This window comes from Bicyclus anynana, chromosome 12 (assembly GCF_947172395.1).
Source record: "Bicyclus anynana chromosome 12, ilBicAnyn1.1, whole genome shotgun sequence".
Taxonomy (NCBI): domain Eukaryota; kingdom Metazoa; phylum Arthropoda; class Insecta; order Lepidoptera; family Nymphalidae; genus Bicyclus; species Bicyclus anynana.
In genome coordinates, this window is record NC_069094.1 from 5,401,989 (window position 1) to 5,425,673 (window position 23,685).

A 23,685-nucleotide genomic window follows, 5' to 3' on the forward strand; every position below is an offset into this window, starting at 1 on the left:
TTTTTTAACTCAAAAATAACAAAATTATCGTTAGCTAAAGTTATTTACTTTTGAACAGAATTTTAGGGTCACCCTATTGTGCGTTTATTTTATTTTCGTTTGATACCTAAAGGACGTCACCAGATCACTTTTAAGCTGAATATATCTTGTTTAGTAATAATATGTACATTATTTTGTTATTTAAGAGACATAAATTAAAAAAAAAAATTACATAAAATGTATCGAACTGTTTGTAGATTTATATTCTATTAATGATACAGAACCACGAAAAAAAATATCCGCACTAAAGACCGAATCACCCTGTATAGGTAGATGGTATTTAGAATTAGAACGGCAACATACCTACCTACATTTATAAACAAGTATTCATGCGTACTTTTTTATTTTAGCTCATGTATATTATTTTATACATGCAATAGTACTGGCTTTGTTTGTTATATTTTTAATTTTTTACGTCCAAACGGTAGAACCTATGTAAGAAAAAAGCCACCTTTTGTAAGCCACCACCAAAAATAATATCGACGGAGGTGGAGTTTTTAAAACTTTGTATGTAGTGTCACGAATATAGAACATTCTCTTTTAAAATAAGATATACGAGTATGGGTGTCACATTAAAGAAAATAAAAAACTAATTGGTCAGACTTGCAGCCATATAAATAAAAAAACTGCGTCGTTTAAATACTCGTAACATGCAAAAGAGACCATAAGTGTTATTTAAATTCAATACCAATTTTATTTTAATTTATTAAATGTCAAATACATAATCGTTTGAAAATTGTGTAGGCGATTGAACAGGAAGCGTGTAGGAGTATCTTTTATAAGAATTAAAATACATAACTTGCTTATATTAATATTTATAATATAATATTTAAGTAATTTGATTTGCCTTTTTTATTTGTTCTTGAAGTTTTGATTGCTAGTTTTAAGTTTCTTGCGAATATGTTTATATAAAATGTTATATACGTATCATTGTTATGGTCCTTATAATATCACAAAATAATATTAATGAATATCTAAAAATATTTTCGAAAACAAACTATTATATCAATTTGGAATTGTTTACCAAAACAAATGAAAATGAACTCGCGGGGTTTGTTTTTAAGATTTCTCTAATTTAGAAGTTCCTGTGACTTCCTTCCTTTCGAACATACATACTGCAAAATCGTATACGTCAATAGTTCTAAATATCCCACATGAACATACTAACAAGGCAAATTAAATAAAAGCTTATAATTAGATAAGCCAGACAAAAATGTCGCTTAGGCATCAAAAATATGCTGCATAACACAAACGGCGCACAAGGGCGAATGAAATAAAAGCTTATAATTAGATATGTGAGGCAAATATGTCGCTTAGTTAGGCATCAAATATGCTACGTAGCACAAACGGTTTTGAGATCCTTTTCCGTCAGTGCGACGTTTTTTGCGACGTCATATGCCGCTCGCACCTGACGCGAAACGTGCCACGAAGCCCGTGCCATTAGTCTTCTAACCCGACTTGAATTTGAAATTTCTTCGACCATTTTGTGGAATTTTTAGGAAACTTTTATTCGAGCGTCATTGGCGAAAAGGCTTTTGACGTCATTGGTTTTTTGCAAAGGTATGGAAATGTTTAGTTAAGTGTGAACATTTCCGGATCTAGTGATGTGATTGTAATGATAAAAATCTAGTCTGATATGACTTATTTTTCATAGCTATGTTTTTTTATATATAATCAATAATCTCTTCTATAATTAAAGAAAGGGACTTCTTCTTTGTAAAGACTGTGTTAGGATAGGTTTACGACTGTGTTTAGTAGATGCGACAATAGATCAAGGGGCGAAGATCAAACCCATGACTTCTCTGTGTTGGTTGAGTCGGCAATCCATATTGGAGCAGGCGCAGGTGGTGGGTCTCACCTTCAAATCATCCTGTCATATAGATTAGGCCTGTGCACTGCTATATAGAAACTGACGATGATGATACAGTTGAAAATTCGAACAATAAATTATTTCGCGAAAATCAATGTCATCAATTTTCAAAGTCTGTTCCGATATTTTATTATTTGCATACAAAGCAAAATATTTCTGTGAATCTGGCATAAAATTACAATGTTATATTTTATGAAATTACCTATATAAATATTATGATATGTAAAACTGTTTCTTAGCTTATTTTACCATTATGGGTACCATTGACCTGATTTTATAGAGAACTAGTATTAAAATTTATGTATGTACATATAAATCGATAAATTATAGTTGGGCTCTTTAAAAATCTCTTGGGAGATTAAATACTAAGTTATGGTTCTAATGATATTATTTATCTATACTTATAATAAATCTGTAGAGAGGTCAATTCTGTACATGAAATATATTTTCAAAATAACTATCAGGGGGTGATTAGTGATCGATACTGATGCCAAAAGTGCAATCGGTAAAATTTTTGTCTGTCTGTCTGTCTGTCTTTCTGTCTGTCTGTCTGTCTGTATGTTCGTTATAGAAACAAAAACTACTGGACGGATTTTAATGAAAGTTAGTGCAATTATTCTTCATACTCCTGGGCAGGTTATAGTATACTTTTCATTACGCTACGATCAATAGGGGCAGAGCAGTGCAGGGAAATGTAGGGAAAACGGGAGAAATTACTCCATTTTTTAAGCTTCCGTCCCGTGTGCAGCCTTAATGGGTAGGGTAGGTGTAGGGTAAGGGTAGGGGTAGGGCAGGAGTAGGGTAGGGTAGGGGTTGTTAAAAGTTTACATCTACTTCACGCGGACGAAGTCGCGGGCGTCCGCTAGTTATTTATAAATGCGCTAAAACTACTCTATAACAGGTACAGGTTTTGAATTTACAAATAACAGTCAATTTTATAAATAAGTATTCATGCGTACTTTTTATAACTATCTAACTATTATGCATTTAAATTTTGTATCACCTGGTATACATAATTACTTTAGCAAGTGCAAGTGATATTTACTATTAACTGCTATTTAGATAAATTGGTTAATTTGCAGGATCATTTGAAAGCACAGTTTGCGAGAGCTTTTAAGCATTAAGCTTATTAAGTAGGCGTTATATGTTTAGTTAATTTGTAGTTTTATATTCAATGTGTTGTTGCAGGTGCTGTGGCATCTGGATATATTCCGGCGAAGTTTCCGAGAGCTCACGGGCCACGCTTGCCTCGGGCCGTCGTGCATTTTTTGCGCTTTAAAGGTAAGTTGTACTCATTTCTACTATCTATTCTACTACATAGATATATTACTACATATACAAGATACCGTGGATGTTGGCATCCTTGAGTGGTTGTCATCCAGGCGACGCGCGCCGAAGGTTTTCCTTTTAGAAAAATGCCTCACTGGCATCTCGGTTTCCAGCTACTTATATTAAACACCATTAAAGCATACTGAACAGGCATTTTCCTTAGCGAGCCCCAATTTAAACATGAACTCGGGCATCATCAGGCATGATTGTAGTCAGGGATATAAATAAATCTATATAATGAAATTAGTAGAAATGGTTTTGTTTCCTATATACGGAATTGTTGTGACCGTATGTGGTTTGAGATACTAGCTATATCGTTGTTATCTCCGAAGCCGGAAAAATTTTAAAGTTGCACTTTCCTTGTGTCATTTGACTACAAAAATAATCTGTATCTAGGTTATCTAGCCAACTCATTAAGACTTAAATCCAAATATAAATAACGTGGTAGTGGCAGTTATGGTTGCTCAATATTTTGTCGATTATACAATAGTTATACATTTAATGAACTTTGTTAGAAGTTATAAATACTAGTGATAATTTTAGTTACTCCGTAAAAACCGTTTGAGTAACATTATTTAAAAAAAAAAATTAAATCATCACACTCAGGTAGGTCAGTACCTATACAAATATACTACAATAACATGACAAAAACGCGTTTAAGCCAATTCTTTAAAATTGAGTATCGTTTAGAAAAAAAAAAATGGTTCGTTTAGTCTCGCACGGCACCAGTGGCCAATCAGACGTGACCTTTGCGTGAACAATGAACAGTTCAGTGTCTTATTTGACCTCAAATCTTTGGGGCCCAACTTTCGACACGCTTCGAACGTAACTGAAATGACGGCGCGGTTTTTCACAATAAAGGATGTCCATTTTGTCGAGTGTGTCCATCACGTTGTTCAAATCAACCACTTAAATTCAATCCTGAGTAGCGATTTGTTCTACTAAAAGAGGAAAAGATGTAGGCGCTTTCTAAATTATTGCCGTATTCGTTTTTTCCGAACGCTAAGGTGATAGAATTCTTCGAACGTTCGTTCTTTTAAAATGGCTCGTATTTCATTTTATTATATTAGATCGGATTGCATTTTAGAATATTACCGTACTTATTTGTTTAAGACAAATATTGGCAAGTGTCATAAGTATCTATTATGTTTATGGTTTTATGGTAAAATTATCCTACGTCTTATAATCTATACTAATATTATAAAGCTGAAGAGTTTGTTTCTTTGTTTGTTTGATTGAACGCGCTAATCTTCGGAACTACTGGCCCTATTTAAAAAATTCTTTCAGTGTTAGATAGCTCATTTTTCGAGGAAGGCTATAGGCTATATTTTGTCCTCGTATTCCTACGGGAACGGAAACCACGCGGGTGGAACGGTGCGGCGTCTACTAGTTTACATGATAAATCTATCTGCAATTTATTAAATAGCAACCGAATCTAGTGTGATGAATGGTATGGGTTTATATTAGTCTTATTTTCTTCTATAAGTACCTCTGCGACTACCGAAGCTTGGCAGTCAGCTATTTTTTTTTATTCTTTACTAGTTAGCCCTTGTCTACAATCTCACCTGATAGTAAGGGACTAACTTGTTAGGAGGAGGATGAAAATCTACACCCCTTTCGGTTTCTACACGACATCGTACCGGAACGCTAAATCGCTTGGCGGACATATTTTCTGTAGGATGACTTTATAGTCTATTTTATTCTTCTCGATGCAAAATAATTGTACGGCACTCGTAATTCAAGTGCACTCTCTTAATGTTCCTCTTAAACTTTCTATAGGTATTATACGTTTATTTACCGAAATTTACTTATTAAAAACATAGAGGGTTCAAAGGCACGCATATACTAACTTTTTGCTTTATTCCACGTTTAAAGTAAAGATTACTGAGACAGTGGTAGCAAACTATAAATAGCACCACGTCATAAACATACGAGTATGAGCCATTATTAGCTTTTTCTTAAAAGTCATCATGTCTCTTAAAGCCATTAAGTCTAAAATAACTCTTGTCCCGCAAATATATATCACATTCAGCGACCAGAACTGGTTCGTAGGTAGAAGGGACGTCGTGATTTTGCCGTCCAGCTCTATCTATGCCGGGCCTTTGAGTTTATGAGCCTTTGTCTACAGCCTTTGCGGCTTTACGTAGAAATCTGTCTTTAATATTCTTTTTTGTAGAAATAGTAACACAGATTAATGATATCATAGAAGCTAACAATTTGTGAATATTTTAAATACTACTTGAAGTGTAAAGAATAGTAGTCTATAATGAAAACTTGAACATCAGTTTTCCGGAATAAAACAAAGGTAAGTTACCTACCTATACTTATAAACAATAACACCTATTGTTAGATGGAATAGGTATGTACATATAACAGAGGTTTATACTAAATGAAGGGTTTTGGATTATATTTGCCTGCTTCTAGAAGTTGGTATTGTAAAATCAACGTAGAGCTTCTTTTGTTTGTTTTTTCCACAAATAAGCAAATATAAGTCTTATTGACTTAGAAAAGAAATCATCATAGTACATTTAAAAGTTATGCTGAGTGATGCTCGTGCCGACTTCTTGCAACAAAACGTAGTGAGAAGTCGCCAATGCTTGTATTGAGTTTAGATGAGTTCATAGAACTGTTGGCCTCGAGTTCAGTGGCTAGCGAACGCGGAGTATGTCCTTCCTAGATTAGTTATAAAATAATAATAAAAAATAAATAAAAAAGCCTTTTATTTCCTAAATAAATATTACAATTAGGTGCCTTAAACTAAAAAAAAAACTAAGAAAAAGGGAAATTATTTACAATAGTACATTTTTGGTTTATAATCATATGCATTCTGTTAGGAACCCCTCTCAGGTGAAGGCCTCTTCCAATCTAGATTAGTTAGTTAGCTATAAAAAATTGGCGATGAATATTTGTCGGGTTACTGTAGTGTATGATAAATAATATAATAGATTGTCTGTTTAACAACAAACTAAAAATGGATGAAATTATTTATTTTATTCATCATCATTAACAACCCATATTCGGCTCACTGCTAAGCACGAGTCTCCTCTCAGAATGAGAGGAGTTAGGCTTTAGTCCACCACGCTGGCTCATAGCGTATTGGCAGATTTCACACATGTAGAGAATTAAGAAATTTCTTAGGTATGTAGGTTTCCTCACGATGTTTTTCCTTCACCGTTGAGACACGTGATATTTAATTTCCTAAAATGCACATAACGGAGGTGTATACGGACTGGATTCGAAACTACGCTCTCCCAATCGAAGGCAATCATATCTATTCGGCTATTTATTGTATTACAATTTGGAAATCCGCATAAAATTATTTAACCCCTTTTCTGTTTGACGATGTTTACTTATCTACCTTTCCTTACGATTTAGTAGAAGTACTCGTATATAGATTTTACGTAAATGCAAAATGTAGGTACAATTTAAAATGACGTAGATCACGACTCACAACTTTATCTAGATCCAAGTAACTAGAACCATACCTATATTATAAGAGACTTTTGTTACCAAAGTAAGGAAAATAACCGCAAGCATGACCACACTGCACAACAAGAATTTTATAACAATATGTTCAAATCATTGATATGGAATAGTATCTCGCGACCTATTCTACATCATTGTTTTAAATATTTACACAATGCTATAACCAGCTATAACTTTATAACCTTTTAGCTAATGTATCAACAAATAGCTAATGGTTAAATCTTTTATTATAAATACATTAATTATTACATAATACACATACGAGTACCTATGTTTATTGTGTAATACTGACGCCCTGCGGTTACGTTCGCGTAGAGTTGTTCTTTACTAAAATTTTTCATATTTAACCATAGTTGGTAAATTTTCAAAAATGCATTAGTCCTAAGATACGCCACGATACCCATATGTGATTTTTATGTGTACTTTCGAATGTGTGTTGATATGTCAGTCACTCAGTTATTTTACAGGCACATCACAGAATTAAGAATGATCTAGAATGAGTCTTTACAAGCAGCGTGGTGAAGCCGGTGAAACTCATAGAAAACTTTTTTCTTAATTTGTTTTTCAAAGTTTAACACTAACAACAATTACGTAAATTAATATAATAATCAATAATTTACAGTAACAGTTTTCAAAATTTTTAAAGACTTAGGACGCTATATTTCTTGCATAATATTGAAAATTACTGATGCGACGCTTCGTGTCGTACTGACTCGACAATGTATTAGCTTTTGAATTTTGTATTTGGAACGGCTACGACACCGTTGTGTTCTGTGCGCTCTATCTGCCTTTTATTATTTAATCTGTGAAGCACATATAGATAATATAATAAATTATTTCTATCAATGGTACTAATGTTCGTGTTACTCAGAAAGCATGTTAAATTTCTGATTATTTTTTTTACAATATCATTAGAATAACATCGGTCTGTAGTAAGAATTACCTATTCAATAATTAGGCACGTTCTTAGAAGTGTGTCGTGGCTGTACGTGCTCGGAGCTGCATTCAAACTGGGCCAGCCAATTACGGTGTTATTACACCGTGCAATACCTACCACTGCACCTAATCATTGGTATATTTCATCAAAATATGTCTAGAAAAAATTCTAGGGTAAGAAATCGTTTCGACTTTAAATGGTTTATGGATAAGTTATTTTCTAGTAAATAACCAAACGTTGTCTTGCTCAAAATTTTAACACAAACAATAATGTTAGAAAAAAACTATGTTCTGAGATCATGTAATGCCCGAAATTAATAATGTATCTCCAATCTAAGATTAAAATCAATCTTAGATTGCCAATCGCTCGATCGATCCCTAATCTTCGTGCCAATATAAAAACTCTGCAATCTAATTTTTCAGACAGATCGCTAGCGATCTTTTCCCTCCTTGCCGTTCCGTTCTTAGCACAATGCCAAATTCAACAATGCTTTTAATTTAACGTTTTTAAAAATAACAAATCTTCAAATTATAAACGAAATACTTAAAAATAAGTTTCCTCGAGGCTTTCCCCGATAATACCTAATTAGCTTTGACATCTTGTTTATTATGATAACCGCTAACTACAATATATTTAACACTTCTTCTAACCCTGAAATTTTCGAAATGGAACGTCATCATTAACAACCCACATGCGGCTCACTGCTGAGCATGAGTCTCTTCTCAGAATGAGAGGAGATAGGCCTTAGTCCACCACGCTGGCCAAATGCGGATTGGCAGACTTCACACACATAGAATTTCTCGAAAACAAAAAGACACGTGATATTTAATTTCATAAAATGCACACAACTGAAAAGTTGAAGGTGCATGCCTCTGCTCCGTATCCAAATGGAATGTACCTACACACAAATTAAGTTTAATTAAGTTAAAATGTTTGTTTTATCGTCTTTAAGTTTGTTTTGCCGTCTCTGATGCCGTATTTTTGTCAACAAATGTTGCGAAGGAAATAACATTACTTTTATTTCACTGTATGTAAAACATTTATTTAATACACAGAAGCGTCCTATTTTACCTATAATAAACAGTTTTAGAACAATACGATCTAACATAAAACTCCTGTTTGCAAATTACATTAGTGTATATAACGTACATACCTAATACATGTTATTAATGGAAATTAATAAACAATTTGTATTCAATATAATGTATTTATGTATAAATGCAGTTATGTATTACATTATTGCATTTATGTATAAATGCAGTTATGTATTACATTACTAAGAGTCATTCTCAAGTTTATAAGTTAGTGTTCCGGCATGATGAAACGCGGAAATCAGGCAGAATAGTTATCACAGTAAGATTCTAGACTATTCATCATCATCATAATATTACCAATGGACGTCCACTGCAGGATATAGATCTTTTGTAGGGACTTCATCACAACATCACGATCCTGAGCCGGTTGCATACAACGAATCCCTGCGACTCGCTTGAGGTCGTCAGTCCAACACCTTGGGACCCCAACATCCATCGGCTCTTCGAACTATGTGCCCCGCCCAATACCACTTCAGCTTCGCGACTCGTTGAGCTATGTCGGTGACTTTGGCTCTTTTGCGGATTTCTGATTCGATCAAGCAGAGATACTCCTAGCATAGCTCGTTTCACCGCCCGCTGTGTGACTCTGAGCCTTCTTATGAGGCCCATAGTTAGCGACCAAGTCTCGGAACTACAGACTTTTGTCTTCAGGCACTGAGGAATAAACATAAACATTGCTTAGACTAAATCGTCACTTAACATCAAATGCAAAAAAAGACTACTAAAGCAATAAAAACTTAAAACGAACATCAGTGCGTGTACGAAGACAATGATGGTTTTTGACTTGGTTTCGCGTTGACGAGGAAGGCTTCGATGCGCCCGCTCACAATTGATTTAGTGTGGCGCACGCTTTATGCGCCGCTGTTACGCGAGAGCCTTTTGTACGTTACCTAATAGGTTTATTGTGTTACGACTTGTTTACTGTATCAATGTTCGGCTCTTGACGGCAACCATTCCTTTCGGACAATCCAGACAAAATTTCGCGTGCTCAGGTTCCACCTTCACCCTTTAACTAGAGGACCATTTTGGTTTCTCGTTTCTCATTCTCAATGTTAAGATATTGAATCTCTTACTGGCTTTCGTTTTCCGACCTTGACGTGGTTATCTAACTCATGGGCTACTATTTGTCCTGAAAAATCTATGGTTTCCCGTGATTTGCAAAAAACTAATGATTTTGGTGGTATGAATGTTTGTTACTCTTTTACGCCCCGAATACTGAACCGAATCACCTAAAAAATTAAGTAGAGATAGATTATAGTCTGGATTAACATATACGCTACTTTTTATCCTGGAAAAATCCATGGTTCCCGAGGGATTTGTGAAAAACTAAATTCCATGCGGATGGAGTCGCGGGTAGTAGACACTAATTCAGCGCGTGCATAGGCGGCATATGTGCTTATAATCTAGCTCAGGCGTGATTGCAACAATTAGTATTATATGTATAAAAAATATACAAATACAACGCTCACCAGGCTCACAACCTTCAGCCGCAGTGCATGAAAGATGCAGTACTTTTATTCACATAATCAGAGTTCATGGCTTTGAAGGTATGAAATGTGTAAGATTATGTTCTAGTATCTCTAAAAGCTGGTTGACCTTAGTTATTGATATGAAATGATCCATATAATTCATTGAAAGGTTAAATGTTATACGCCTAGTAAAAGGCTATATGTATATAACTTTTTCTCAGTCATACTAAACAATCTAGGCTGCAGAGGCGTCGTGAGAGATGTGAACTAAATACATGTAACATATACACCTACCTACTTTAATATTCATTTTTATTCCGCATGCCTCTAACTAAATAATGCTAATTAAAACATTTGAAATGACGCCTACACATAGTTTCTTGCTCTTGGTATTTACTGTACAATGGCGTGGGGCAAATAGAATCGGATCTTGACCTTGAATTGTTGTTATTGGTGTTTATTATCTACATAAGTCATACTACTATGCTATTTCCAACACACCTCAAGCGAAAAGAGTCTTTAAATATGGTTTAGCATTGAAAGTTACGTATAACCTCACTCTCAGAATAACGCTGGTTTGAATTTCATAATTTTTGACTTTTGAACTATTTCGACTTAGTACCAAAAAATTTTGAGCTCACCTCAAGCAAAAAGAGTCTTTGAATATGGTTTAGCATTGAAAATTACGTATAACCGCGCTCTCAGAATACGCTACTTTGAATTTCATTAGTATAGCATACTAGTACCTATTAAAATGTATTTGTAACCATTGTCTTTTAAAATCCAGATGTATGGTACTTTAAAATTTGAGTTCCCAAGCAACCGGGCTCTAAAGTGAGGAACCTCCTCACAATACGCACAGTTTCAAGCATCGTTCCCAAGCAACCATTGGTCAAGGCTCTAAAGTGAGGAACCTCCTCACAATACGCACAGTTTCAAGCATCGTTCCCAAGCAACCATTGGTCAAGGCTCTAAAGTGAGGAACCTCCTCACAATACACACAGTCTCAAGCATCGTTCCGAAGCAACCATTGGTCAGGGCTCTAAAGTGAGGAACCTCCTCACAATACGCACAGTCTCAAGCATCGTTCCCAAGCAACCAGTGGTCAGGACTCTAAAGTGAGGAACCTCCTCACAATACGCACAGTCTTAAGCATCACTGCCTTCTATATTTGTCCCTGACAGTCAAGCGAAAGCATCTTAAGGTGTTGGTCGAAGCTTTCAGCTATGATATCATTGACTGAAACGACTATTGGAATAATATGAGTTGTCTCAACATTTGATGATAATAATAAAAAAATTAAAATAAATAGCAATTGAGTGTGCCCTTGAACGATGTTACGTTACGTTACGTTATTTAGGGGTTAGGCCAATAGTCCACCACGCTGGCCTAATGCGGATTGGCAGACTTCACACACGCAGAGAATTAAGAAATTCTCTGGTATGCAGGTTTCCTCACGATGTTTTCCTTCACCGATTGAGACACGTGATATTTAATTTCTTAATATGCACACAACTGAAAAGTTGGAGGTGCATGCCCCGTACCGGATTCGAACCCACACCCTCCGGAATCGGAGGCAGAGGTCATATCCACTGGGCTATCACGACTCTTTTGAACGATGTAAGCCCTACAAAATAATGGTAGAGAGGCATTATTCTCTCTTCTCGTATTAGGCACAAGATACACCGACGTTGTCCACTCTATAGTAAGCGCACGCGCAGCTGCAGGACCGGTTTTACTTCTCGTTTACGTCGGCTATTGCGTGAGCCACACTATATTATAGTGTCTATAACGCGTACTAAGTACGTACAGCTTGTATGAGACAATCATGAAGTCTGTATTCGAGTAACAATAGTAAGAGTTACAAAAAGAGGTTATATGGTCGGATATATCGTGTAAATATGATTGGTTGGCGTAGAAATTTGATAATGGCGCCCTCTCTTTTCAGTGATTGAAATAAATAGTCGAAAATATTGACCAATATAATAATACTAATATTATTCCATAACTATAGGTACTAATATTATAAATGCAAAAGTCTGCCATTCTGGTTGTTATTGTTTCACGGCTAAACTACTGAACCGACTTTGAAAAATTTTGATCTATAAACAAATTGGGCCTTGGTGCAAAACATAGGCTACATTTTACGAATATTATGGTTCATTTTCATATGAAAACTACATGAAAATTCGTAATACAAAACATACTATTTTTTTGTGTTCTTTGACGCCTACAGTTTTTGCTAATTATATTCACCTTATACTGTAGCAATAGTTAACAACAATTTGTTTTGTCATAATTAACGTCACAATATGCATAAAGAAACCGAGTGGTCTGTAACAGATAGCCACTTAACTCCCACTTCTCCACCGCAAGGTTTTCCACCCACCGAATTAGTAGCGACCGATTACTTGAGAGCCCCGCTATGTAATTGTTAATCGTAACTTCTATTAAACCCTGAATTAACTTGTTGGTTTTGTATTCAGTGGTATATTAAACTTTTATTTTTTTTATTCTTTACAAGTTAGCCCTTGACTACAATCTCACCTGATGGTAATAAGTGACGATGCAGTCTAAGATGGAAGCTTGCTAACTTGTTAGGAGGAGGATGAAAATCCACACTCCTTTCGGTTTCTACACGACATCGTACCGGAACGCTAAATCGCTTGGCGGTACTTCTTTGTCGGTAAGGTGGTAACTAGCCGCGGCCGAAGCCTCCCACCAGCCAGACCTGGACCAATTAAGAAAACCTCAATCGGCCCAACCGGGGATCGAACCCAGGACGTACCTATTAACATCCAGTACCCTACACAGGCATGTCGCATTTCCCTTTCTATTTGTATAAAAATACACGGACACATATGACATTTTCACGTGCTTAAAAGACTTATTAGTAAAAATTTGAATTTTGAAGTTTCTACCTGGCTGAGTTTTATAAGTTTCTTGACTGGCTGGGTGCATTTGGAAGTCTCGCAGCTTTAGTTTTCGACTTTATCATTATTTTGCAATAATGTAGAAATCCGAATAACTTCAAGGAGTCGTTGAAATTAAATTAATTTGACTTTGACTTACAAAACTGATGCTTTCATACAAAATTTAAACACTCGTCCCGCTATAAAACATGAATAGCTGTAATTAAAATGTTCAGGTGTCTACTTGAAGGAACCAAAACTTTCATACAAAGTTTCCCTCTCTTTATGGCTATTTTTTATTTTTAATGTTAATTTACTTCTAATCATTTTGATTATAATCCGATTAACCAACTATGGTAGAGTCAGTAGACATTTACGAGTACTTATTAAAAGTATAGTTATAAATCTTTTGATTAATTTGACTTAAGGGCCATCCAAACTTGGTTCAGTTTTTTTAGATTTTCTTTTTATAGCTTTCACTTTTTATTTTTTTTTAAATACGTATTTAAATTTGAGTTAGAACTTTAAATGTTTGAGCTAACATATTGAGTTTAGGCGCATGCGAACTTCTGCAAAATAACTTTTATATGTATGCTAAAAACAATTAACTAAAAATAAAAATACCTGATTGCGTAAAAATTAACGGAAATAATATCACATTCACAAGTAAGTCGAATGAAATGACATCTAACATGTTTAAATCTGAACACTGTTTAGAGCCTTAACATATTATGTTTTCTGTGCCTTAACTGTGTTCAGATTTCTACATGTTTCAAGAAAGCAAAGAATCATTCATATGGCTATATGGCATATGTATGGCTGTTTCTTAAAACTCGAAAACCATAACTTTTGTTTTGTAGATGGGTAAAAACAACTATAGTTTCACCAAAGATAACCCCTTAAGTTCAACCGGTAACTGGTCACTGAAATCCGACAAGCCGGCGCCAAGTGTCGTCGCCTCCACACGCGCTCACGTATGTTCACGTTAACGTATCGTTTTCGTTACGTAACGTTTTCACTTGATTAATACAAATCTTAATCGCTTCCATTTTTACTAGGCCTGTCGCGTAGGCTGGCTGTGGGCCGGTTTTATAGGCTCTTTTATTGTTATTTTATGTGGTTTTACATGCAACTAAATGAGCTTCTGCTTATCATATTAGGTATGTGATTATCATTTTAAACCGCACATGTCAGATCGATTTCATACTCATATAATAATCAAATACCTATCTGGGCGAACGAGTTGCGTTCGAAGTGTTATTATTTTTTTTTTTTTGGTAAAGGTAATGTTTTTCGCTTATTATAAATAATAATATAGATAATGTAATACTTGTTTTAATATAGATAATGTAATACTTGTTTTTCTCTTTTCAGTTCATTACGCTTAAGCAGTCGGGTTTTTTGTTTTTATAATAATTCAAATGATCTAATTTTCGTGCTTGAAACGCCATCTCGTAGAACTTTTAGTAACAGTATACTTCATAAATACAATATTACGTCGAGCCTCGAGACCCGTGCGGGGGGCACCTGTTAAAATATGACCTAGTATATTAGGGTCCATTTGGGTACCCGTTTTTTACTTAATATTATAAAGCTTTTGAGTTTGTTCGTTTGATTCGCTAACTCTGGAACTATTTAAAGTTTGAATTTTAAAAAAGTCCATTTATCGAAGAAGGTTGTTAGGCTATGTTATAATATGTATAACATCAAGCTACGACCAATAGTATATCAATTAAAAATATGACATAAAACGGGAAAAATAACTCCATTTCAGAGCTTCCATTCCATTTGAAACGGTTGAAATTACGCAAAAATCATGTATGACGGAATTTTTGCCCCTAAAAGGGTTTGCACGCGGATGAAGTTGCGGTCGTCGACTACTACTTAGATAAAAGAAACTTCTGACCAAACCTTGACACCCAAAAGGTATTTAAATAAATTGCATGCAGCAGTGTCGGCAGCATGCGGTCGGCGCGTCACGTCATAATCGCGCATGTCATTGCCATCTGACACACGAGCGAAGCCTGTGGTTATATTTTATGACGTGGTACGGTTATTTTACTTGCCTAATTATTTATTCAAGTTGTGTTTTTAAAACCTTATTAAATACACATTTCATTGATGCACGGTGATGTTACAAAATTTCGCTGTGTTATAGTTTATGGACAAATGGCAAAAACCTAACCTACTCTAATTGGAGCACGAAGGTGTAACACTATTAACTTCCTAACTACGGGCTGACAATTTTTTACGAGAATTTCATGAAAAATAGCATAGACTTTGACTAATAACTTAGACCGCAACAGCTAACAATTTTTCACTATAAACGTAAGCTACTTCAGTGATTATGTGAGCGTAAGAGCTAAGTTAATTTCACTCACCAACACGCACACAAGCGTACTTATCATAGCGTGGCAATGCGTTAAGGGCTCCCATTTCGGGGCACATAAAACGGCTTACAAATCCTGCGACAACACTACATCTATGTGTTATAAATCTATGAGGATAGGTCATTAATTTTAGACGATCAAAGATTTACAACAGAACCTGGTAATCCAAAACCAAATCGCTAACCACATAACAACGAAGTAATCACTTTTAAGGCTATATACTTACTTTCCTCTGACTATAAAAAACAATACAAAAAACTACAACTAAATTGATCATTATAAAATCCCCAATGAAGCACAACATTTATTAAATAGGTAATTAAAGTTGTCAAAAGCTCATAAGTCAAGTAAGTACTGCTGTATTGCAAATTTCAATTGCTTTGTAGGTAAATAGGTGTGTAAATAAACCTGTGATGGAAGTTCTTTGATTGCTAATGTACCACACCGAAACTAACACGATTGGACGCAGTCGTTAACCTTTATCAAAACAGCCATCGAAAGAACTCGTAATTAAAACTGAGCTATTAATTAAAGAAGATCGTATCACTTTTATCTTTCAATAAAAATATTTTCTATGAACATGTGTTTCTAGCTTTTTTTACCGGTATAGGTAGCTAAAGAAAACACGGGTGGACGGAAGAAATAAAACATTTTTATAATGTCTTCTTAATAGCTACTATATCTTGTCTATCTCTAGGTATCTTGGTATATATTTGTATATAATGTACCTCAAAAAGTAAAACTAGAACTTCCATTATTAGCCCATAGACGTCCACTGCTGGACATAGGCCTCTTTAGTAAAGTCTTATTATAGTGTTAATAAGTATATAAATGATCAAAAAGCGTGGTGTTAAACTGCATTATACGACTGTGTGCTTAGTTTTAAATAAGTTTGTAAAATGAGGGTAAACAAAACAAAATAAACCTTGGCTGAGTTTGTTGTGGGCTCTTCTCTGTAATTTAAAATTTTCGACTATTATTACCTCCATTAGATTAATTTAAATTATGACATAACTTGACTTTTCAAAAGTGCTTGTAAACTAAGCCTAATTGAAATAAATGAATTTTGAATTTAACTTGCATGGACTTCCAAGCATAACGGTCTCGAGCCGCCAGTATCCAGCGGCTCCCTGCAACCCGCTTGATATCCTCGGTCCACCTAGTGGGAGGTCGACCAACACTGCGCTTTCCGGTGCGGGGTCGCCATTCCAGCACCTTGGGACCCCAACGTCCTCTTCGAACTATGCGAAAACTAGAACCTACGAAGTAATAGTTTTCATACTCTCCAGACACGACCCTACCTGTCTGCTACCCTGGTACTTTGTTTAGAGCTTCAGCATTGTGTTACGATTGCTACCGGTTCAGTCTACTAAGCCGCATAACTTCTAATAATAATAACTTCGTTCTAAAATTAGCAAAAAATTATTGAATAACTTCAAACGTTGCTCGATCGCCAAGATATTCAGTTGATTTTGCTATTATTTATATTTAAGTCATATTAGTATCACAACACTAGCAACTTTCCACTGACGAGATTTCAATAAAAATAACCGAAAGAAAAACGCAATTGTTTCAGCTTAACTCGGGCCTTCAGCAGCCAATAGGCCTGTCATTAAAACAACGAGGCAAATTAATGTGTGATTTATAAATTGTTATTAGCAATACCAACCAACCTTCAACCTCCAGCGATTGGTCAGGTACAAATGTTGTTCGGAATGTGAATTGTTTCCAACCATTATCTCTGTGCGAGTTATCTGTTGTAATTACAATCGCTCTTGAGTTTTATGTGTTGCAACATGCCTGTCATACTGTGGTACATGCTTCATTTATCGGTCGCCATTTTTTTTTATAAGGCTCTATGTTTTGGTGCTGACAGTGAAGAAAAATATGGACAAAATTTTGGAGGCGTCGGAGTTGTTCTTTCATCCCAACGCAATGAAAGAGGTAGCGGCATTCCCGGTTGCATCGTCATTGGTTGAATTTTGTCTATTTCTCTTCACGAGATTATCTCGTTGGTCGTCTCGTAATATAGATAACCACAGCGCCACAAGAATACGTACAATATAGATAGATAGATATTACTACAAATATATTAAAAAAATTATGGATAGAGTTTTTACGCTAGATTTAATGATGAATTATTATAGTAGACATGGATTATAGTCTCCCAATCCGCATTGGGCCAGCGTGGTGGACTATTGGCCTAACCAACCCCTCTCATTCTGCGAGGAGACTCGAGCTCAGCAGTGAGCCGAATATGGGTTGATAATGATGATGATGACATAGATTAATGGCTAAAACAAACAATTTTGTGTTGGTTTTTTGTAAACGATATTTATAATTTACAATACGAGTAGTTACGAACTTTATGCATAAAACAAAGTAGAACTTAACTGTATCTACTATATAATCATTAAGTAGCAAAACGTCATTAAGGGCTCCAAAAAATACAAGAAACCTAAAATTACGGCGAATTTCTCTTATTTTTCTCGTGGTTTGTGAAACTTGAAACTTTGAAGATTGATCGCGAGATTTCGAGTATCCACAACCTGTGGTTACTATACAGCTACTCGTGTAGAACATGTTTTGGTAAAATAAAGTTAATGTGATACTGGGTAGATGTGTTTCGGAACTGGTCAAATGAGAAAGTCATGGAGATGTAAAAACATCTAGAGTTTACAAAACGATGGTATCTGAAAATGTGAAATCGCTGGTTCGCAGGCCTCAATTCTAAAGTGTAGGTTCTATGAGCTTAAATCGCTTAAGTGTATACTTTATCGACTAATCATTAGAAAACTAATCTAATCAACCACAGTGTCTGTTTATATCTTATTATTTTGTACATATTTAACTATTTTTCTTCCTTTTATGTTATTCGTGGATTTCAATTCCTTTTCTCCATTACTTCTGTACACCCTAAGCCTATATCATTGTATTTTTTTAGCTTCTTCATTAGGTAGGAAGAGATCACTTGTTAGCGATAAGGTCGCCTATTGTGCATTTTGTGAATTTTTGTATCTATTGTATTGTATGTTATTTGTGGTGTATAATGAAGTATATTTTCTGTCTTTTTTTTTCTCTGTTTGTTTCTACGGCATTGATAAATATGAAATCTCTCTCTTTCTGAATTTATTTTCTAGGTATGCTAGGCAGCAAGATTTAGAGAAATATTTTCTTATCGTATTCATTTTGTATCTTAGATACGATGACAATTTGAGAATACCGCGGAAGTTTTTCACAAAATGCTTATAAGTTCTCAAATAAAATTTTCGTAATCATCTCGTTATCTTTCAATGGTCTGGTTTTTGATACTTATTTTGTGGACATTAAATATCTAGAGGTGATAACATTTGACTCGTCAGTGCCACTTGCGGAAGTGGAACAGTGGCATACATTTCAATTAGATGCAAGACGACTCGTTTGCTTGCTTCTCGTAAATATGTGTACATCGTACACGGCGTTGTAGATTGTTTGCCGATTCTTTAAAGCGGTTTCATAGTTTGAGAGCTCTCTTTTCAATGGGTTATCGCAATGGTGTCACCGTTTAGATAGTCTCAAGTTTCGTAGAGATCTATTACATTCAATGGTGGTAATCTGCTAAACTTTTCAGTTATGTGCATTTTACGAAATTAAATACCACGTGTCTCAAACGGTGAAGGAAAAACATCGTGACAAAACCTGCATACCTGAGGATTTTCTTAATTCTCTGCGTGTGTGAATCCGTATTGGGCGAGCGTGGTGGAGTATTTTTTAGCCTAACCTCTTTCATTGTGAAAGGAGACTCGAGTTTAGCAGTGAGCCAAATATGAGTTGAAAGAAAACTGCTAAACGAACAGCTGAAGAAAAACATTTGAAATCAACAACAAATGGTAAGCATTTTTTATTTATTAATATCAAAAAATACATACAATACATATTTTAAAAATAAAATGTCTCAAATGAGGCGTGAAAGTGGATCAATGAGCTATAACTTTCGCGTTTACGTGTTCAAAAAATGCGATTCGGAATCCTGTTCTTAGTTTTGTGACATGGTCATAAGAGGCAAATTCACATAATAAATATATCGAACTACATACTATATCACTTCTCTCCGTGATTCAAAAATTATGAAAATTGATTTTTTTTTTATTACATTATATTTTATATTCATTCAATAAATACACCATCTAGTATAGAATTATAAAAAACTTTCCTACAAACTTTTAACCCCTGTTTCACCATCTTCTACGAGTATTTATATTTTCGCAAAAAACAAAATGTTCTTCTTCTCTATTTATCTCTATGCCAAACAAAATACAGACAGACAGACTTATTTATTTAAGATATTAGTAATTATGGTTTTAAGAGGTTCAACCTCTTGCTAGTAATGATAAGGAGCGTTGGGTTACTATCGTTATCAGTAGGAGTAAGTCGCGCACACGGGTGTCGTTATGTGGAAACGCATCGGGGTACGATAACCGGTTACGGACTTACTTACGAAGTGACCTGGCTGCCTTTGCTGTAATCTCGTGTTCCTGGGTTAGTGTTTATTGCAGGCGTTACTTAATAGATAATTAAGTAACTGTGTTAAATTGACAGCTAAATAATTGCTTATTAAATGTTATGACAAAAATATATAGATATACTCATGCATATAGTATGTTTTTACCACTAATGAATCACTGACAATATTTTAAAGAGGGATTTTTTACTGCGGTTTATTAAGCTGTTCGAATACTAAGAATGACAAAGTTAATTATTTAATTAGATGTAATTTTAAGTAGTTTATATAATATCTATATAAACATGATATAATCCATAAATAATAATATCCTTTGTTAATTTGATCTTTTACTTTACAATAGTTCGCCAATGTAGTGTCGGAGGTTATGGAGCATTACTTAAACCACTCAGGCAAAATAACCATAAAACTAGAACTACATGCATTTATCTATTTAGTAGCAGTTTCATATTATGTTTGTTTAAATGCGCTAGTCAACCAACCAGCAACCAGTGCTGCAGCTAGTTGCAGCTTTATTCTGAGTGGGAGACCTTTCTTTGGTCAGTGCGTTTTTCTTTTTGTATATAATATAAAAGCTTAGTTTTAAGTTTCTGATAAAATATTTTTCTTTCTTTTCATTCTAATGTTTCGATCTCCCATTTTGTAAAATCTCTTTTGTATATTAGCCAGATTAGCGAGGAGTAACGGAGACTTACTTCAAAGAAGTAGGGTGGTGTGGGGAAACTTTTTATTAACTTTTTTTGAAAATGTAAGGGTTTTCCACGCGGACGAAGATAAAGTTGTTTGTTAAGCTTTTTGAATGACAGCGATGGATTTTTGGCTAAGTAACAGATTTTTTATTTGTTATTCATGCTGGGTACATCCAGTTATAAAATGAATAGATAGTAAAATACGTACAAAAAAGTGATCTCTGTTTTTTACTATTGCCTATGATGAATCGTTTAGTCGGTCGATGATCTAATACGACAAATAGGTAAGCGAGTATTTTGTGTTAGGTACACAACAAAATACTGACTTTCTATAAGTTTGTAGATGAGCTTTTGAATACAAGCATACATAATAGTACAATATAAGCTTAATTCCAGTAAATGTATTACAAAATTAAATTATACATAGTAAAATTTATGTAGGACTTTTAGAACCATTATCATCTAATAATAAATAAAATTTAGCAAATCTATAATTAGAATTAAAAGTTTTTAACTTTATTCATATAAAAATGGAAGTCAATCTCCTTAGACAAAGACTCTTTATAAAAGTATACTCGTAAGGTAATGTACGAAATTTGCTATTTTTAATTCGTATTCAACAGACGTGCCATAAATTAAATGGCATGCCAATAAAGTGGTAGGCGAAGTCATAAATTTCGCACATAACTAAACGCCTCAACTCCGAAGTACGTAGTTGTCGCTACAAATGTTAATTGAAAAACATATTCAAAAGCTTCTAGCCACAAAGACTTCATCTTTGCTATATCGAGACGAGATACGTAACTGGACTCCCCCTTACGTTGTCTTCGCGTCTCGCTCGCACTCGCTGTTTTGTATCCGAGGCGCCGAAGCCTACATTCCCCGTCTCTGTCTAACCAAAGCGCCTACGCAGCCTGTCACACCGCTGCCATACACGCAACCATCCGAACGCCGCGAAAGGCGTTTTTATCTTGTTTGATAAGAATTTATATGTGTACAGAACTGTTTGACTTTATGGTGAATGTGTAGATTTGTGTAATAGTATTGCAATTTGTGTCAGTGTAAGTGTTTGTGTCAAAGGTCATTGTTAGTGCCAAGTGGTTAGTGAACGGTGAAACGTATTGGAAGTGAGTTCTATGAACACGAGGTGATCACTGGTTAGGTGGTTAGCCTTGCTGTTCGCGCCGAATATACAAGCTCTATCAGTTCATTTAAATGTGTGCGACGATATATTGCATCGATATACCGCTCGCTCAGGGTCGAATTCCACTCTTGAGGAAATATCACTTGTCTACATACGAGACAACTTACGGTATTTTTATTGGGAAACTGACTTTGCGTATTCTAGGTGTCACGTAAAAAGAACGCTCTGATATGCCCGTATAAACGATCTTTAGAATAACGCGCCAAAGATATTTTGCTTTGATTTTTATACGTAAATAATTCACCTCTTTCTACTTCATCTAAACAAAACACTTTATCGATATGGCGTTCACTTCATAGTTGCAAAATGCAATACTTACCCTGATGACATTAGGAACCTGTATTGGATAAGGAATTTTCCATTCCGTTCTGTACGATTTGTACTTATAGTGCCTACCAAATTTAAACCTTGTGCACTCCATTGGTTAGGAATATGAACGGCAACAATTCCATAAATGTGGATAGAATTGGACCTTACAGGTTTTAGGGCAAATTTGAAATACTTGAATTATAATAATTACTAGTCGACGCCCCGCGGTTTCACCCGCGAAGTAGAGTTTACGGGGATAACATAACGTATAGCCTATGATACTCACATATATCGTGGCTTTCTAATATTAAAAGAATTTTCAAAATCGGTTCAGTAGATCCAGAGATTACCCCTGCAATACCTACCACAAATTTTAACTCTATAGATTATTATTATTATAACGTTGAAAATATAAAACAATTTATAGAGCTTTTTATGACAGAGCTCGTCCGGAGAAGTGCGCCATGTTTTTTCTACCACCAGGCAGCATTGCTGAGTTTCAGTCTAGATGGTAAGGTTGCCGGTGTAATTGCAGGCACATGAGGCTTATTTACCACTCAGGTTGATGGACACAGTCAGTGGCGTGCACAAGGTTTTTAACTAGGGTATGCGCTGTAAGTAATAATTGTTAAAATCCTTGTCCAACTATGTATTCTGTGGTCCAACATAGGCAGTGCATTTCTGCATCTATGAAGTGCACGCCACTGGTCACGGTGCAGCACTTGTGAGACATGTTCCTTTTATGTCTGCGAACTTTTTCTCGTTTGTAGGCGATAGTTTTCCACTTAACATCAATACGCCCAACATGGACCAACGATACGAAGGGAAATAGACAAATTTCAACCAATAACGGCGCTACTTATATCACATCTCTTTCATTGCGTTGGGACGAAAGATAATGTTTATCAAAATGACGACCGACGACGATGATATTCTCTTTGCGTTAGAAAGAAAGGAAATAATTTTATTCAAATGTAAAAGTTACAGACAGTACCCTACCCTAATAACAGCATGCATATCTGTAACCCTTAAAAAGAAAGGGTATAATATAAGTGTGGGCCTATAACCACGTTATAGGAAACAATAACATGGTAATCGTTTTGACTTTCTGTTATCAATACCTATTCTATGGTTTTTGGTATTGATAACAGAAAGTTTAAACAGCCGAATTCGCGGGAAAATCAAAACAAATACCATAATGTTATTGTATTTACTTACCATGGTGTCGAAATTGTATTTTTTGTACCGTTTAAAATCAAGGAAAAGTGTCGACATTTGCCATTCTGCCTGTCAATAGTGGACAATCGATATTGTTATTCGCCGGTATTGAACAGTTGCTGTAATACGAAACTAATTACCGTCAAATCGAACCCATTGTCTGTTCTCTAAGTAGGTATATGTACCTATTCGTTGTATCATTGTTACGTGATAAACTGGCAAGTTGATTTTGTCATAA

At 35.1% G+C, this 23,685-nt stretch overlaps 1 protein-coding gene across 7 annotated transcripts in view; it reads left to right on the forward strand.

The window, feature by feature from the left end:
• The window catches only part of LOC112053036 (uncharacterized), a 95,957-nt gene that overhangs the window by 52,838 nt on the left and 19,434 nt on the right, over positions 1 to 23,685 (forward strand). For 2 of the 7 annotated variants that reach the window (XM_052884711.1, XM_024092303.2), the window contains one exon: positions 3,098 to 3,190. In XM_052884711.1, coding sequence (XP_052740671.1) covers positions 3,098 to 3,190 — 93 coding nt within the window. Of the gene's footprint in view, positions 1 to 3,097; positions 3,191 to 21,623; positions 21,864 to 23,685 lie in introns of those variants that run through there. The other 5 variants (XM_024092298.2, XM_052884713.1, XM_024092301.2 and 2 more) reach the window with 4 other exon arrangements.